The following is a 19,767-nucleotide window of genomic DNA, read 5'->3' as shown; positions in this document are numbered from 1 at the left end:
TTTCACTTCCACATATTTTTTTTATTTTTTATTTTTTTTAAAGATTTTATTTATTTATTTGGCAGAGAGAGATCACAAGTTGGCAGAGAGGCAGGCAGAGAGAGAGAGAGAGAGAGGGAAGCAAGCTCCTTGCTGAGCAGAGAGCCCGATGCGGGACTGGATCCCAGGACCCTGAGATCATGACCTGAGCCGAATGCAGCGGCTTAACCCACTGAGCCACCCAGGCACCCCCACATATATTTTAAAATAAAATTGCCAATTTCTGTTTTTAAGAACCTCATGGTAGAATTATGATTAGGATTGTTTTGAATCTATAGATCATTTTGGAGAGCATTGCCATCTTAACCATACTGCATCTTCCAATCCATGAGCAATGGTCTTCACTGATCTAAGTCTTCTTTAGTTTCTGCCAGCAATATTTTATAGTTTTCAGTATAGAGGTATTGTGTTTCAGAAAATTTGTTCTAAGTATTTTGGTTTTTTGATGCTAATATAAATGGGGTTAGTTTTTGAATTTCATCTTCTAATTGTCTGCTCTTCATGTATATAAAAATACAATATAATTTTATATTTTGACCTTGTATCCTGAGAACTTGCTACATTCAAAGTTCTAGTAGTTATCTAGTTATTTAAATATTAAGTTTTAAAAGCTGTTTTATATAAACAATTCTGTTGTCTGCACTTAGAGACATTTTTACTTTTTTATTTCCAATTTTATAACTTTTGTTTCTTTTTTTTGTTTGTTTTCTTGGAATATTGAATAGAAATGGTGAGAATGGGTATCCTTGCTTTGTTTCCAATCCTAGGGACAAAATAATACTTTAAGTATGATATTGATTGTAGATATTTATACAAGGTATTTTATCAGATCGAGGAATATTCCTAGTATTCTTTACATTCTTTATTCTGTGTTTTTTTTTTCAATCATGGAGGGTGCTAAATTTTATCAAATGCTTTTACTACATCTATTCAATTTATTATTTGTTTTTTTCTCTTTGTTCTCTTAATGTAGTGAATTAAATTGATTGGTTTTTAAATGTTAAACCAATGTTGCATTCCTGAGATAAATTCTTCTTGGTCATGATTTATTATTCCTTTTTTTTTTTTTTTAAAGATTTTCTTTATTTGTTTGACAGACAGATCACAAGTAGGCAGAGAGGCAGGCAGAGAGAGAGAAGGGAGGAAGCTGGCTCCCTGCTAAGCAGAGAGCCTGATGTGGGGCTCAATCCCAGGACCCTGAGATCATGACCTGAGCCGAAGGCAGAGGCTTTAACCCACTGAGCCACCCAGGCACCCCCTATTATTCTTTTTATATGTTGCTTAGATTCTGTGTCTTTAAGTATAAGGGACACTAGTTTGTAATTTTTATTTGTTTTGTAAATCTTTGTCAAGTTTTGGTATCACAGTAATGCTGTCCTCATTATGTATGTTGCAAAATGTTCCTTCCTTCTCTATTTTCAAAAGAATTTGTTTAATATTGCTATTATTATTTTTTTAAAATATTTGATAAAATTAACCAGTGAAACCATCTGGCCCTAGAGTTTTCTTTGAGGGAAATTTCTGATAACAACTTAGATTTCCTTAAGAAACTTAAGGGCTATTCAGATTTTATATTTTGTCTTCTAACAATTTGTTAAGTTGTATTTTTAAAGTAATTTGTCCATTTCCTCTAAGTTGTCAGATTTACCCACAAAGTGTTGTTCATAACATTCCTTCATTTTTCTGTTAATGCCTAATAAGATCTGTAGTGATATTCCCTCTTTCATTCATGGTATTGGCAGTTTGTATTTTCACTCTGCTTTTTTCTGTACATGAAATTTTTTTATATATTCACAGAATTAACTTTTGGCTTTAATTTCTTTATTGTTAATTTTCTGATTCACTGATTTCTATTATCTTTATTATTGCAGTCCTTCCACTTATTTTGTCTCTCTCTCTTTTTAAAAATTTTCCTAGTTTCCCCTCGTAGTTTCTTGGGTCACAATTTTATATATTTCTTCTATTCTAATATATCATATTTAAAGTTATATTTTTCTCTTCAAGCACTATTTTAGCAGCATCCTGCAATTTTTGTTGTATTATATTTTATTATCCTATATGAAAGTTTTGTTTTTTTTTTAAAGATTTTACTTATTTGTCAGAGAGCACAAACAGTGGGAGTTGCAAAGAGGGAGAAGCAGGCTCCCTGCTGAGTAAGGAGCCTAGTGCAGGACTTGATCCCGGGACTCTGGGATCATGACCAGAGCCAAAGGCAGATGCTTAACCAAATGAGCCACCCAGGCATCCCTATATGAAATATTTTCTAATTTCCTTTGTTATTTCTTTTATGTTGATGACCATTTCCATGCTCAACTGGAAGAAATGGGTGTTCTCCAGTTAGTGAGAGTCAATTAGCTTAAGGGTGCCGATAGTACTGTTCAGATTTTTTTGTATTGATTCCTTGTTTTATCAATTGTTGAGGATGGGGCATCACAATCTCCAAATATAAGTATACAGATTCCCCCCTCTTTATTTCTTACTATTTGGTAAATATTTTTTCTGCTTTATTTCCTAGTATTTTGGCTACATGTGTACATTTTTAATTTTTTTAATTTAAATTCAATTAGCCAACATATAGTACATCATTAGTTTCAAATGTAGAGTTCAATAATTCATCAATTGCTTATAACACCCAGTGCTCATCACATCACGTGCCCTCTTTAATACCCATATTTATACTTTTTATGTCTTTCTGATGAAATGTATCTCTTTATCTTTGGTAATACTCTTTGCTTCCTGATGAAAGGTATCTTTCATCTGGTAATACTCTGTCTTTAAGTCTGTTTTATCTGATATTAAAAGTCCTTCTAGGGGCACCTGGGTGGCTCAGTGGGTTAAGCCACTGCCTTCAGCTCAGGTCATGATCTCAGGGTCCTGGGATCGAGTCCCACATCGGGCTCTCTGCTCAGCAGCGAGCCTGTTTCCCTCTCTCTCTCTCTGCCTGCCTCTCTACTTGTGATCTCTCTCTGTCAAATAAATAAATAAAATCTTTAAAAAAAAAAAAAGTCCTTCTACCCTTATACTAAATGCATAGTATATTAGTTTCCATCTATTTATTTTTGACTTATATCTTTTTTTATATTTAAAGTGACATTTTGACAGTCTCTACTTTTTAATGGGAGTGTTTAGTCCATTAACATTGAATACAACTGGTGATATGTTTGGATTTAGATTTTAAATTTTACTGTTTGTTTTCTGTTTGTCCCTCTTGTTTTTTGTTGTTGGTATTGTTTGTTTTTCCTCTGTCTCTTATTTCTTGTGTTCTTTTGTGTTAATTGAATATTTTTAAGAATTCCATTTTAACTTATCTATTGGATTTTTAACTACACTTCACTAGTTTTTGTTTGTTTGTTTTGTTTTGCCTTAAGTGGTTGCTCCAGGGCAGCAGTTCTTAAAAAGTGTGTTCCAGTGACCTTAAGATTAAAATCAATATGATTAAAAATACTGAGATGTTATTTAACTACTGTACTCTAATTCTTTTTAGAACACACAGCAGGCTACATAATAAGTGATGTCAACATTTTGTGTACATGTGTATTCTTATGTTTTCTAGATTTCCTGTTATAATAGAATTAAGGTATAAATATATAGAATTAAGGTATAAATATGTGTTCAGAGATGAACTCAGCGTATTCTCTTAATTTTACTGGGCTCTTACTAGTTTTCTTTGGTTATACCTGTCATATCTGCTAAAACCTTATTATCATCTAATGCGTAGTTATTTTGAAATCTTGTATCTCCGTGGAAATATCAGGAATAGATATTCCTAATAGATTTGTTTTACAATATTTAAGAGCTTTAAAAAATTTAAAATTTGGGGCACCTGGGTGGCTCAGTCCTTGAGCGACTGCCTTTGGCTCAGGTCATGATCCCAGAATTCTGGGATTGAGCCCTGCCTCAGGCTCTCTGCTCAGCAGGAAGTCTGCTTCTCCCCTTGCCTGCTGCTCCCTCTCTGGCTGTCTCTCTGTGTCAAATAAATAAAATCTTTAAAAAAAATTAAAATTTGATATTAAATGCATTTTAGAAATTAATCACATTTTATTCTAAAGTGAAAACATATTTTTTCATAGTTATGAATGGATTATTGACTTAAGAATGGGGAATTATTTTTTAATGGATAAGAGTTTCAGTATGGGGTAATGAAATGTTCTGGAGATAGATGGTGGTGATGGTTGTGTAACAGTATGAACATATTGAATGCCACACTTAAAAATGAGTAAAATGGTAACTTTTATGTTATGTATATTTTGCCACAATAAAAAAAATATTTCTCAACACACAATGACCCTGTTTACCTCTAAGATGCTGAGAAAAATGAAAGTGATTAGAATTCTCTGACTCAATAATGAAAAGAATCTACCTCAAAGGAACTGGAAGAAACTGACTTGTTTTATCAAATAAAATGTGATGAAAATTATCTTTCAATTACCAGCATTGGATAATTTACCTTATTGTGTCTTCTATGAGAGAAGCTTTTTGAATAGTATTATGGCCCAATGAGGCTGCAGCATCATTTTGAGACCAGTCGATCAGAGTTTAAAAGCAAAAGGAACTGAAAATTTAAATGCAGGTGTGGTGAGCACTTTAAATACCAAAAATTATTTTTATAACTTTCCAAACTAGGAATGAAAAAGCCATTCAAACATTTCACAGACTACACTATTATATTGCTCTAAATATGGCATTGGCTATCCGTTGGCTGAGAAACCACACATGGTAGCTGAGAAACCAGTAAAGTCTTAATACAGTTGACATTGCTGAATGCCTACTGGATGGGAAGTCCATTCAAGAAATTATGGCATTGCCTTTTTCCAATAATACAGAAACTCATTGATTTAAAGATTTAACTGAAAACAGGGAGTGATTTAATATCTTGTCTACAGATTTATATTTTTGTCTTACAAATAAATGAACCTGATATAGAAAGACTAATTTTGTTTGTATTTGTCTGGGGTCAGCTGCAGTTAATCATCCACGAAGATATTCTTTTATCTTAATGTCTGAGAAGAAACATAAGTGGCTGAAATATCCAAAGTTTCTGATTGTTTATTGTGGGTCAAATGTATTGATATTCACTGATGGTACAAAAGCAATGGTAAATAAAATGCCTGGGCCTTAGCACAAATCAAAGCAGTGGCACCAAATTCTATTGTATTCTTTACTGCTATGCATTCCCAATTAAAAAAGAAAGTCAGCTTCACTTAAGAATGTCCTCGATGAAGCTGTGAAAATATTTATTAGTCACCAACCCTAGAGTATATGTCTATTTAATACTCTGTGTGATTAGATGAGCTATTTAAAGCAATTCTCCTACATGCTGAAGTATAGTGGTTGTCTTGAGTCAAAGCACTTATGTGGTTGTTTGACTTGTGAGCAGAAGTAGCCACTTTTCTCACAGAACACCATTTTTGACTTAACAAACAACTATGGAAGACAAACGATGGTTACTCAGACTTGGTTGTTGGGTATACATTCTTTTGAAAATAAATGAAACGAGCCTTTCACTTCAAGGAAAATACCCAACACTATTGCCAACAATGAAATATAAATTTTCAAATTAAAATTAGAATTTTTGAAAACTTGTAAGCACTTTTGTTCATGGTAAGACTGGCATGGCAGCTTCTGAAAACTTAACTTTTCTGATGAGGTTGGAGGTGATATTAATAGGTGATTTTGATTATTGTCCAATGAAATGTAGCATCATTTTGAAGATCTGTGACCACTCTCTTTCAATGATCCACGCATGATGTTACACAATCATTCAAAGTGCAAGATAGACCAATGGTAGTACAGAAAGTCCACTAATATGGTTTTAGATTCCACATGGCAACTAACCTTTAAGAAACCTCCACTTCAGATGTTTGGTGTAGTATTAGAGAAGAATATCCACAATTATTTGAAAAGGTTATTAAAATTCTCTTCCATTTTTCAACTACATATATGTGTGAGGATTTTCTTCATATACTTCAACCTAAATGACATACCACAATAGACTGAATGCAGAAGCAAACATGAAAATCCACCTGTCTTCCATTCAATTAGAAATTTAAGAGATTTACAAAAGGTAAAGCAATGTTGATCTTCTAATTTATTTTTGTTTTGGAAAACAATTATTTTTCATAAAAACATGTTAACACAATGGATTTATTATTGTTATTTTAAATGAATTAATAAATGAATATTTTTAGATTTTCTCAATTTTTCTTTCTTTTCAATTTTTATTTCTAATAATGAATATATAAGTAGTTATAATCTATATAAACAATAGCTCTTTGGAGTTCTCAATAATTCTCAGGGTTGTAATGGAGTCTTGAGACTAAAAAGTCTGAAAACAACTACTCTAGAAATTATGATATATATCCTCAACTTTTCATGGTCTAAGTAAAGTTAATATCATACCACTTGAACTAAAATGTAAGGACTTTGTAACCATATGGATACATTTATCCCCTGTCCTTTAAGCTATAGTTGCTATGTGTTGTTATATACTATTATAGAGAATTATATATGTACATATGTAAACCTCTCATTATAAGTTTTGCTTTGCACAGTCATATTTCTTTTTTAGAAATTAAGAAATTATATTTACCCACATATTTACTATTTCTTGTATTCTTCATTCCTTCCTGAAGAGATGAAATTCAAGCTGACTTTATTTACCTTCAGTCTGTAAAATTTTCTTAACATTTCTTGTAATGAAGGTCTCCTGGTAACTAACTCTCTTAGTTCTATTAGAAGATGTTTTTATTTTTTCATCATTCTTTATATTCTTTATAGTTTGATCTGATACAGATTTCAGACTTGACCACATTTTCCTTCAGCATGTTAAAGATGTTTACACGTCTTCTGTTCTTTATTTCTGATAAGTGATTTATCTTTTGAATCAATATTCCCTTATGTATGTGTCATTTTTCTCTGCTTTGAAGATTTCCCTTTTATTTTTGGTTTTAAGAACCTTGATTATAAGGAATGTAGGTGAGACTTTCTTTATCCTAACTGGGGTTGCTGAGCTTCATGAAACTGTAAATTTATGTCTTTCATCAAAATTGGAAAATTTCACTCATTATTTCTTTAAATATTTTTTCCCAACCTCATTTTCTCTCTCTTTTATTTTGGGGATTCCACTTACACTTACTTAGGTCCTGAGGTTGTGTTCATTTTATTATCTTCTTTCCCCTCACCCTCCCCTATTCTTCAAATTGGATACTTTCTGTTGATTTCAGTTTATTGACTTTTTCTTCTTTCCTCTCCTATCTTCTGTTAAGTCACCCAACTGGTGACTTTTTAATTTTAAATATTGTATTTTTTAATTCTAGAATTTCTTTTTATAGTTTCTATTTCTCCTGAGATTTCCTATTTGTTTATCAAAGTATATTTTCCTTAAGCATACTTGAGCATATGATAAAATCTTTGTCTGATATAGCCAACATCTAAGTCATCTGGAAGGGGGAATTGCTTCCAATGATTTCTTTTTGCTTTTAGAGTATGAGTTGTGTTTTTCCTGTTTCATATAGCCAGTAACCTTGGATTGTTTTTTGGACCTTGTGAATGACATGTTTAAGAGAGTCTGGATTCTGTTATATTCTTCTGAAAAGTATTGATTTTTTTTTCTTTTCCTTTTCTTTTTTTTTAAAGCAAAAATTAACTTGGCTAGACTCAAATACCAAACCATGTAAGCATGGATGGCAGCTGAAGTATCCTTAACTTTGATGCTTGAGTACTGTCCTGCTCATATGTAGTTCAGGTAGCAGATAAAAATTTGGCAGAATTTGTCATCAGAATTTGTAGCTTCCTCTAACTGGGTGTCTTCTTCTTGATATTTCCCACATTTTCCATATGTGGTAATTACTTGAATTTTGTCTTCTGATTCTTCAAGCAAGTAAAACAGAGGTTTTCTCTTCAAGTTTTGGCTGCCCCATGGATGAGAACTTCCCTCAGGCTAGAGGCTGTAAAAAACAGGAAACTTACTCAATGTCATTTTCTTCTAAGTGGTTGCTCTCCAGTGCCTTCTGTGTTTTTTATATTTTGTCCAGAATTTGTCATTGCTATCTGTGGATGTTTTGTCCAAGAGAAGCTACTCAGCCATTACCAGAAGCAGAATCCTACATATATTTTTTGAAACAATCTTACAAATGCTATTTCCATTTGGAATTAAAATGCCAAACTAAACATCAATGATAAGAAAACAAAGTAATGGCAATTAGTAAATTAAAAAATACACAGTTAATCCTTGAACAACAGATTTGAACTGCATGGGTCTACTTATATACAGTTTTTTTGTTTGTTTGTTTTAATACTCAGTATTGTAAATGTATTTTCTCTTCCTTATGGTTTTTTAAAAAGATTTTTTAATTTATTCATTTGACAGAGAGAGAGCATGAGTGAGAGGACAAGCAGGGGGCAGAGTCAGAGGGAGTGGGAGAAACAGGCTTGATCCCAGGACCCCAGGATCATAACCTGAGCTGAAGGCAGACATTTAACCAACTGAGCCACCTAGGCACCCCTTATTTGTGATCTTCTTAATAACATTTTCTTTCCTCTAGTTTACTTCATTATAAGAAAACAGTATATAATACATGTAATATACAAATAAAGTATGTGTTAATAGACTGTTTATATTAGTCAACAGTAGGCTATTAGTAAATTTTTGGGGAGCCAGTGTGTCACCTATACTTAAAAAGAAACAAAGGCATTAGAAGAAGTTTTTGGGGAGTCAAAAGTTATATGTGGATCTTTTTTAATTTTTAAAAAGATTTCATTATTTATATGAGAGAGAGAGAGAGCATATGAGTGGGGGGAAGGGATAGAGGGAGAGTGAGAGAGAAATCTCAAGCAGACTCCCCGCTGAGCACAGAGCCCCAGCACAGGGCTTAATCCCAGGACCCTGAGATCATGACTTGAGCCAAAATCAAGAGTCAGCCACAGGCACACTGTCATATGTGGGTTTTAAACTGGGTAGTGGCTCAGTGCCCCAATCCCTCTGTTGTTCAAGGGTCAGCAGAATTTTGATAATTATAAGATCTAAACAGTTTCAAAGATAGTTTCATGCTGCAGAGACAAATTAGATTTCTGTCTCCTATGGATTTTTAAAAATGGGACAAGTGTGCGGTGGGTCTACTCAGCAACAGAATAAGAAGTAAGACTTGGGGTATAAGTACTGGAGTAATGAAGGCAGCAAAGTAAAGAAGTGCCACAACTTAAGATGGATAGAGTAAATCCTCATAATTCAGGAGAGAATTATAGCAAAATATTGGGAAAGTGGTAATCATACCATTATAGAGGATGGTGCAGCCTCTACTTCTCTAGCAGCATCCTCTCCAAATTCTGGTTAAATTGTATTTCAGGGAGGTGGAAGAGAGACACCCATAGTATTTTAGCCTATTTCTTCAATTATGGCTTAAATTATCATAAACCACTGCCTGGGTTTTATAGGATCACCTGGTCTGCATGTAAGATCAGAAATATCAGTAAAATTGAATGTTACTGTGTCTCTGCAAGATGCTGATGCTGTTTCCCATTCCAATACATTAAATCGATATGGATAAAGGATTGAGTGAACATTGGATACAAAGGTTTACATAGTAATTAAAACAGGAATTCAGGAGAGAGAGAGAATGCCTTATTTGCAAATGGTTGACTGGGCTAGGAGACAAGCTGATCTGATGCTAAGTATCAGACAATGATTCCTTTTACACTCTTACCTAAATATAAAATTGGGCATGTCCTTGACCAAAGAGATAAACCTAAAAGTTTAATTTTTATTTCCACCATGACTTTGAGAGGTCTTTTATGCAGATAATCCCAACCTATCATTACAGGGACTAAGCATCAACATTGGTTTAAACTTTTTGTGCTGATAAAGTTATTTTATCCATTAAAAATGATATATATTCTATATTCTTGTAAATATTCTCTTTTTTTCTGAAATGGAAGGGAATATTAGAATAAAAACACTTATCAGAATGCATTTCATTTATTTATTTTTTAAAGATTCGGGATACCTGGGTGGTTCAGTGGGTTAAGCCTCTATCTTCTGCTCAGGTCCATGATCTCAGGCTCCGGGGATGGAGGCCCACATCAGGCTCTCTGCTCAGCAGGGAGCCTTCTTCCCCCTCTCTGTCTCTGCCTGCCTCTCTGCCTACTTGTGATCTCTCTCTGTGTCAAATAAATAAATAAAATTAAAAAAAATTAAAATCATTTATTTGAGAGACAGAGTGAATGCGAGTGCAAACTGGGGGGAGGGGCAGGTGGGGAGGGAGAAAGAGTCTTAAGCCTTGAGCTCAGAGCCAGAGCCTGGAGCACAGAGCACGGAGGCTGGAAGCTGGAGTCTGGAACCCGAGCCCAGTGTGGGGCTCAGGCTCATGACCTTTAGATCACAGTCTGCGGCGAAACCAAGAGTTGGACGCTAAACCAACAGTGCCACCCAGGAGCCCCATCAGTATGCATTTTAATGTTAAAAGTTATGTTATAATTCTGGTAAAAATTAAATAAATTCAAACGTACCACAGAAATCATAGAAATGGGGGCGCCTGGGTGGCTCAGTGGGTTAAAGCCTCTGCCTTTCGCTCAGGTCATGATCCCAGGGTCCTGGGATCGAGCCCCGCATAGGGCTCTCTGCTTGGCAGGGAGCCTGCTTCCTCCTCTCTCTCTCTCTCTGCCTGCCTCTCTCCCTACTTGTGATCTCTATCTGTCAAATAAATAAATAAAATCTTTGAAAAAAAAAAAAGAAATCATAGAAATGAAGGCAAAGCAAACAGCAATTAAAAAAAAAAAAACCAATGGGAGAAAAAGACCAATACTAACACACAATCATGTCAATAAATATAAATGATTTGTTTACCATATAACGGATTTGTTAAAACACCAGCTCTATATTTTAAGTTAATGAGACACACTTGAAATGTTAGCAATAGATAAAAAGTTAAGATAGCATCATTTATCATGAAAATGCAAATAAAAGGAAATAGAGATTGTAATAAAAGATATGAGATTTCAGAACAAAAATGCCTATGATTAAAAATGCCATTACATAATTTTGACAATATTTGTTCTACGAATTTTAAAGGGAAGCTAGTTAAATATTAGATGAAATGTAACCTATTAGAGACTTCAACCCTTATTAAAAGCTATGTGCAATGGTACATAAATAAGGTGGAATCATGTAAAATTAAAATAAAATATTTAAATAAAATATTAAAAAGAGAAATTCACTTCTTTAATGATTCTCACTCTTTTTTGAATCACTGTTCCTTTTGAGAATTTGATTACATGTACAGGACCCCCTTCCAGATAAATTTTGCCAACAATTTCAAGAATTCAAGAACTTCCTGAAACTATATTTACTTCCTGAAACTAAAACTATATTATCCCTTAGTACATGTCAGGATCATAATAGCTAACATTTAAAAACACTTCTCAAGTGCTAGGTGGTATACTAAGCACTTTATATAAAATGTCATATAGTTCTTATAACCACCTTACAAGGTACTACCTTGCCCTAATAATGACCCATATGAGCAACACTATCATTATTCCCCTTTAACAGGTCAGCTGACTGAAGCTTAGAGATGCTGTTACTCGTCCAATGCCATATAGCCAGTAAACAGAAGATGGGATTTATGGCCTTACATATTTGTTCTCAGGTTTCCAGCTCTTTTTTTTTTTAAGATTTTATTTATTTATTTGACAGAGAGAGATCACAAGTAGGCAGAGAGGCAGGCAGAGAGAGAGAAGGGAAGCAGGCTCCCTGCTGAGCAGAAAGCCCGATGCGGTACTCGATCCCAGGACCCTGGGACCATGACCTGAGGCAAAGGCAGAGGCTTTAACCCACTGAGCCACCCAGGCGCCCCTCAGGTTTCCAGCTCTTAATCACTATGGTACATTCACCGTCTTTCACTAAGGTCTTTCCAAATTAATTAAAAATTGATATATCTGAAAAAAGATAAACATATCCAAAAGTATATCCAATACCATTTTTTATTTATGCCACCCTCATTGCAAAAGAGAATTTGAAGTAGTTACAGAGATGCACATAAAATTAAAAATACACAGGAATGTACGTATGTGTGGTGGGGCTGGGTAATAAGAGAGTGAAGTAAAACTAGAGGTAGAGCCAGAACCCAAAGTAGATATCATAAGGTCATCTATGATTGACATAGAGGTGAGCCACATATTTGCCTCTGAATGGCATAGTCGTCAGAGAAAAGAAGGATTTAATCAATACTGTTTTACCTGGTATTGAACTGGAGAAAAAGATTTTTTCTGCAGAACACTATGTAGATAATATCCTTAAGAACATTATACAATAGAGACTTTTAAGATAAATGTTTCTTACATATTTCTTCACATAGGCCAAAGCATGATGTCAAGGTATAGGTCAGAACAGACAATTCCACCCATGGAACAATGTAGTCTGAGTACAAAACATCTGGACTGGGCTAAAGATAAAATATAGAATAGATAGGGAGATGGAAAGACCAGACATCTCTTCAGGTAATCTTTCTGGTAATTAAGCTTTTGCATTTAACAGTTGAGAGTTTATTTCAAGAACCTGGAGTACAGAAATTCTATATTGTTTATTAGGCCAGATTCATATGCATAGACAGTCAAGCAGAGGGTAAAACTGGTAACTTCTCATGGAAGTCAGGGGACCTGAATAGGATAGGTGTCTGAATTTTAGACTTTCTACCAAAATAAGCTGGAGGAAGACCTATCTGTAAAGATAATATCTAATTCACATTGATATATATGTATGTAATTTTGGAGACATCACTGAAATGGAAACAGAAAATTTCCTTTGTTTTTGTTAAATAAGAATGTTGGTACAATATAACAAGATTATGGAAAGCTGCCAAAGCAGTACTTGAGAAAACATATTGCTCTAAATATCTTATTTACAAAACAATAAATCATATATCTATGTAAGAACATAGATAAAGGACAAAGTAAAATCCTTAATTATGTAAGAAAATAGAAAAATGAAAGTGCAGAAATAAACTATTCAAATTGGCAATAACTAATATTTAAAAACCCAGTTAGAGTTGCTATTTTTTTTTAAAGGGAACTAATACACAGCACTGTCCTAGCTGCTAAAGGAATAAAAACTTCTTTTTTTAAAAGAGAATCCAGATAGTTGTTTCTGAATTTTATTCTCGAAGGGAAGGAGAAGGAATCAAATTAACTCCATAAAAAGGGAAAACACTAGAATTATGCCTTCAAAGTTTGGTAAGATGAGGACAAACAGATTATAGAACACAGGGTAGGAGCGAGGTGTTCCTGGAAAATAAAACAGCCTAAGGATATAGAGACAGAAAAGAATGTTGTGTGCCATTTAGAAATAAGGTGGGTAAAACTGAGTTGAAACAAATCATGGAAGATCTCATTCTCACTGAATATGTAGAAGAAGGAGAGAAAAATAAACAGAAAAACAGAAGACCAACGTCTGAGCTTTAAGAAAATGCTCTCAGAGCTGGTAGGAAGCAGAGTCAGTTTGAAAGTGGCAGAGGTAGATGTTCAGCCTCTATTTGTTGACTGAATAAAAGAAATGGCTATTCCTGTGCAGAAGTAAAAAAATAAAAATGGGCGTAGTGATTTTACAAGGAGAACATGAAAGCAAGATGATGTACTCTGTGAATAAATGTTTATAACCTAGTGAGGAAGACCAAAAACTATGTAACTGTACAATGTAATACAAATAATCTAATCTATTATGTTTACCTATAAAGGCCTGTATTTAAGCATGTCTCTAGTGTTCATAGAGAATTCTGTACCCATGCACCTTTTAAATGTAAGAATTCTAAAATAATAATAATAAAAAAAGTGAACACCTTTCATATGATAGTTAGGGGAAGATGTTTGAAATAATTCTGGAGGAGTTATCAGATGAGATTTTCCACTCAGTTTGGCAACTTTACTATATTTCGAGAAATATCTATTTCAAAGCAAGTAATCCAAACTTTAAAAGTTGTTAGATATCCAGAAAAGAAGGCTTTTTAAATTCAATCACATCTATTTATGCTTTATGACTAGATAAGCACAAAGTATGAATATGAATTTTACAGGGATATTATTACATTAAGTGGGGATGCTGTTGATACATCACAAGATTATATACTATAGTGGTGACATTATCATTTTTAACACTAAACTGAACCCAGAATTAGCAAAAACATTTACATTTTGGGAACTTTTTAGGATAGAAATTGGATACAATTATTTTCCAGGTAAGATTAGTAGGTTTGAAAGTCTCTCTCTCTCTCTTTCTGTATATATATTTTTATTTCTATTTCTGTATTTATCCTGCATTCTACTGATACATGTTTAAAAACTAAAATGAAAGTCTCTACCTAAACTTAAAGAACAAGTTGATTACCATACATTTAATTAAAGCACATAACATTTACTAGGATTATATAAAAATGACAACAATATAGAAGTCTAACTATATTTCAGAGAACTATTTAAGACACTATCTTACTTATCTTCAGTGAATAGATAATGATGCCAGATTAGGGCAAGCTTGTGTGTATAGATAAACCACACACCCAAATCCACACATCTATACCCATATACCCAGTGACACATACACACTGTAATGACTGATTCACTGCTCAACCACATTGTCAATCAGCAGTAGAAACTTCTATGGTTCTCTGTTAATAGCTTAGTATTGGCCTCTGTTTGCTGATCCAAAGTATAAGGAAAGGCAGAAGCAAGGCATTTATAAGTTTAATTACATGACTAGCTGTTTTAAAATCATAGGGTCTTCATATTATGGGATGAAATAACATTTTCTAAATCTTCATACAAATAAACACCACCTTGGAAGTATGACATTTTAACACTGCTAACCCAAATGCATGTAGATATAATCTGGTGAATTTTTTAATAGCAATACTGCCACCTTCCCTGATGAAATCTTTAGTTGTTAGTGTGGCTTTATATATTATTTGTGATACATTCATGTAAATTATGGTTTATTTAATTTACCTTTCTATGCAGAGGCTATAAGTCACAGAAAATAGAATATGTTCAATAGAAACTTAAAAAAAAACTATTATTTAGTAAGGGCCAAGTTTCAAATGCCTTTTAATATCTTGTGACCATACTTTCAAGCTCAAAAATGTACCTTACATTCAGAACACTTTTTAAAAAAACATAAGCTTTCCATTAAAATATTCTTCATGGGATGAGAATTTGAAGTTAGATTTTCAAGTGTAAATTTAAGAAATATACTTACCTTTGATTCGAGGTAGACATTTGCTGATGACATTTTTGTAATTTTGCATATGTAACTAACTAAAGAGATGGCACAAAGAATAAACAGGCTATCATTAATTAATGCTCGAACAAACACAGTCCATTTCAACTGATTTTCTGGGACATCTCCGTGGACTAGCATTGCACAAGTCAAGTTCACCACTAAAAAAAGAAGGCTTGCCAATATAAAGCCCAAATGCAACAGAATTCTGAAAGAAAAAAAATAAATTTATTAGATGTTCATATGTTAATGAGAGATAAGACTTAATTTTGAATTAGTGTGGTACTTCAGGTACAACAATACCTTTAGCTTAAGCTCTTTATAATTCATTAATTACAAATTCAATAACCACTCAGAGTTACTTGGGGTATCTTCGCTGTTATGAAATTAGGATCTAAACAATTTTAAAATAGCATTAGGTTTTAAAACACTAATTTAAAAATAGGTTTTAAAACACTAATTTAAAAATAATCTCATGTGGACTTGAACTCAGTTGCTTCTACCAGGAAGAATAATATAAGACTATTTTAACACTAATTAAAGTAATCCTGCATTTTTCATTTTTATAACTAATAAACATTTCCAGAATTATGAAGCTTTTATAATTTTCTTGGAAAATTAATATACCTATCTAAATTTAAATTGATCCCTAATATTAATTTTAAGAGGATAAGAGAAATCCGTTTTAAATAATGTTCAATTTTTATGAACTTTTGACTATCCACAGCAAACAATACTTTCAAACCTGACCAAGGAAGAACATAGGGACAGTATATGTAGAGTTTCAAGCACCTCATTGATACCTCAGCTTCTTATAAAGTTGCATATTTATGATGCATATACAGCAACTCTGAAAATGGGATACCTCAACTAGATCCCCTTAAAAAATATCAGATCAATGCATAAAAACTCTTCAGGTAAGGGGCAGATATTTGTATCAAGTAGCTGTAACAGCTATCTGTTCCCAGAGCAAATATATTTATAACCTAAATTAATATGAGACAGAAATTTATTTGGCATCCTAATATCTTCTATTTTGAGTCACTTTCAATAGTGGAAATCATAAAATATTGTCTGCCTTTGGTACAAGAGGTTAACTGAAGGTAATGTGTAATTTGTAACAAGCAATCTTTGTTAGGTGTACATTCAAAGCACAAAGATTTTAGTTTGAGGAGTTCAGATATTCTCTCAGATTACATAATAAAAATAATACTATATAACTTGAAACCCAAAATGGACCTTGAAGCTAACCATATACCCAGGGGAAGCCAAGTAGGTATAAAGAGGTTAGATGAGTCGACCAGTTAGTGGGAGAATTGGTCTGAAACCCCAATCTCCTGACTCCCCAGCTTAGCACTCTCATTTTTGATGTTTGTCAGTACAGACACATTCCTTATTTCATGGAACTATACTCTACATGCTTGCCCCAAACAGTAAAGTCTAAGTTTAGTATGTGTGGGCCCTATGAAACTATATCTGACATCTAAAGCAGGACAGTAGCAGAGCAGCAAAAAAAGGTGTTAGGCAGCAATATGGCTGAAGGGGGAGAGCTGTGCATTACTCAATTCATTTCCCATGTGCTAATCTAACTACTGGACTTCCTATAAAACTGCTGCCTGGGGGTGGGTATTAAGGAGGGCACGTACTGCATGGAGCACTGGGTGTGGTGCATAAACAATGAATTTTGGAACAGTGAAAAAGAATTAAATTAAAAAAAAAACAAAATTGCTGCAACTCCTTCAACTACCATGCCCTTCTACCTTGAGAAGTCTGCTGTGAAAAAAATCAGATCTTGCTACTCATGAAACTTACTTGTGTTTGTCAAGTTCAGTGGCACATCTGACTTTACATATAACCTATAAAGAGAGTATAGAAAAAGGTTTTGAAAAAACATGTGTAATATATATTCTTAAACTTGTTTCGAATTTGTGTTTCAAAGTGATAAAACTACAAATAGTAATATGTTACGAATAACATAAGTAAAAATTCAGCTGTTAACATTTGAACTACCACGAAGCAAAAATAAACAGGTTTCCAAAGGCTTAAAGCAATAATAATTTTCTTTGTTATAGTACTAAATTTAAATTTCTATCTTTAAAATTTTAAATAGAATGTATCCAGTTTAAACGTTTATTGAACTTTTATTATGAGTGAAACATTGTGCTGGATAGTTTTCCACCTATTCTAAACTTCAATATATGATCTACATTTTGTCTTTTTTTAAAAAAGATTTTATTTATTTATTTATTTATTTATTTATTTATTTATTGACTAATTTGTCAGAGACAGAGAGCACAAGCAGGGAGAGCTGCAGGCAGAGGGAGAGACAGGGTCCCTGCTGAGGAAGGAGCCCGATGTGGGACTCAATCCCAGGACCCCCAGGATCATGATCTGAGCTGAAGGCAGATGCTTGCCCAACTGAGCCACCCCGGCATTCCACTTACATTTTGTCTTAAAATGGAACTGCTTACTTAAATATGAATATGGATGAATGTTCTCCAAAGATTATTTTCCCCTAAGATGCAATGATGTAGTAAAAGGAAACAAGGGACCAAAAAATGAACACAAAGATAATGATCATATATCATATTTAGAAAGTTCTTTCCTTCATAAAGCCTTGCAAAGGGTAGGTTTCAAATACTTGTTGAATAAAATTAAGTAGGTCGGTAAATAGACTTTGAAATAAACATGGTAAATTCTGACAGCCTTGTGTGGAAGGTCTTAATTTCTTACTGGTGAATTTGGACTTTATTTAGATGCTCGGAATATATGAAGTTTTTTATGTAGACACTCCAAAATACGAAATGACACAGTTGATATCAATGCAAAAGATGCTATCACAACATCTAAGAAGGGAAAAAGACTTAATTCAGTCTAAGAAATGGTGTGAGGTAAGGATAAAGGGGAAACACTGTGTAAAATCAGTGAGGACTTCTCAAAGGAAGTCACAGTCAAGCAAGAGCCAAGTTATGAAGGGCAAGTGAGTGTTAGATAAATGTTTAGGCAAAGATAGCAAACAGTGCATGCACTTATATCTGTGTATTTTGGTTAACCAGAAGCCAAATGTGATACAGGAGTCTAAAATATTATCCTATTAGTTTCCGAATCATTCTCAGATGTATCCATTTTCTCTGTCTGAGGTACACATTAGGACACTTTTCAGATGGTCTCTCTGGTTCTGTTTTTTATTCCATCTATATCTTTCAAAGATAAGTGTTCATTTTACTACTTTTCCTTTAATCTCACCTGTCTACATAAAATTTTAATGATTTTTATTTTTATAAATTGTATATATGTATATAATGCAAAATTCACCATTTAACCATTTTTTAAAGATTTTTTAAAAAATTTATTCATTTGAGATAGAGAGAGAGAGGGCATAGGGGTGGCAGAGGGAGAGAGAGAAGCAGACTCCCTGCTGAGCAGGAGGCCTGACATGGCCCATCCCAGGACCCTGAGATTATGAACTGAGCCAAAGGCAGATGCTTAACCAACTGAGCCACCTAGATACCTGTGAACACTTTTTAAAAGAGAGTTGTATATTTATTTTACAGAGAGAAAAAGAGAGAGTGTGAGGGAAGGGCAGAGGGAGAGAGAAACTTAAGTACTCTGTGCTGAGCTTGGGGTCCAACACAGAGCTCCATCCCATGACCTTGATATCATGCCCTGAACTGAAACCAAAAGTCAGGAGCTAACTGACTGAGCCCCCCAGAAGTCCCCCATTTAACCATTTTTAAAGGTATAGTTCAATTGCATTAAGTACATTCACATTGTTGTGTGACCCATCACCATCATTCATCTCCAGAAAATTTTCACCTTCCCAAACTAAAACTCTGTATTCATTAAACAATAACTCCTGATTCTTCCCTCCTCCAGCACCTGGCAACCACCATTATACTTTCTGTCTGTGAATCTGATAGCTCTAGTAACCTAAGGGGAATTATACAGTAATTCCTAAAGGGAATTATAGAGTATTTGTTCTTTTTCTGATTGGCTCATAACACTTAGCATAGTGTCTTACAGGTTCATCCATGTTGTAACTCATATCATTCCCTCGTGTCTTCCCCTTCAAAGCTGAATAAGATTCCATTGTATGTATATATCACATTTTGTCTGTCTATTCATCCATCAATGGACACTTGAGTAGCTTTCACCTTTGGGGTATTGTAAATAATACTGCTATAAACAGTATGTTATATATATGAACATGTTTTAATATGATTTTAAAAAATCATTTGACAGTAAGTTGTAGATGTGATGCTCCTTTAACACTAAATGTGTACTTCAATGTATTTCTTAAAAAATAAAATTCTCTTATGTAATCACAATATAATTACAAAATTTAAAAAATCGAATGTTGATACAATGCTATTACCTAATTTTCAGACCTTACTCAGATTTTGCCTTTTGTTTCAATAATGCCATTTATGGGGGAAAATACCAGGATTGTGCATTAATCTGTGCATTTA

The 19,767-nt window shown here is 33.6% G+C and overlaps 1 protein-coding gene across 2 annotated transcripts in view; it reads right to left on the bottom strand.

Annotated features, from left to right (window-relative positions):
• GPR137C (G protein-coupled receptor 137C) overlaps window positions 1-19,767 on the bottom strand; it is a 70,667-nt gene that overhangs the window by 12,900 nt on the left and 38,000 nt on the right. For both annotated transcript variants that reach the window (XM_046008512.1, XM_046008513.1), the window contains exons 2-3: window positions 17,111-17,154; window positions 15,278-15,506 (exon numbers count right to left, since the gene is read on the bottom strand). In XM_046008512.1, coding sequence (XP_045864468.1) covers window positions 15,278-15,506; window positions 17,111-17,154 — 273 coding nt within the window. The remainder of the gene's footprint in view (window positions 1-15,277; window positions 15,507-17,110; window positions 17,155-19,767) is intronic.

Source organism: Meles meles, chromosome 6 (assembly GCF_922984935.1).
Source record: "Meles meles chromosome 6, mMelMel3.1 paternal haplotype, whole genome shotgun sequence".
Taxonomy (NCBI): Eukaryota; Metazoa; Chordata; class Mammalia; order Carnivora; family Mustelidae; genus Meles; species Meles meles.
This window is presented reverse-complemented; position numbering and strand designations above follow the sequence as displayed.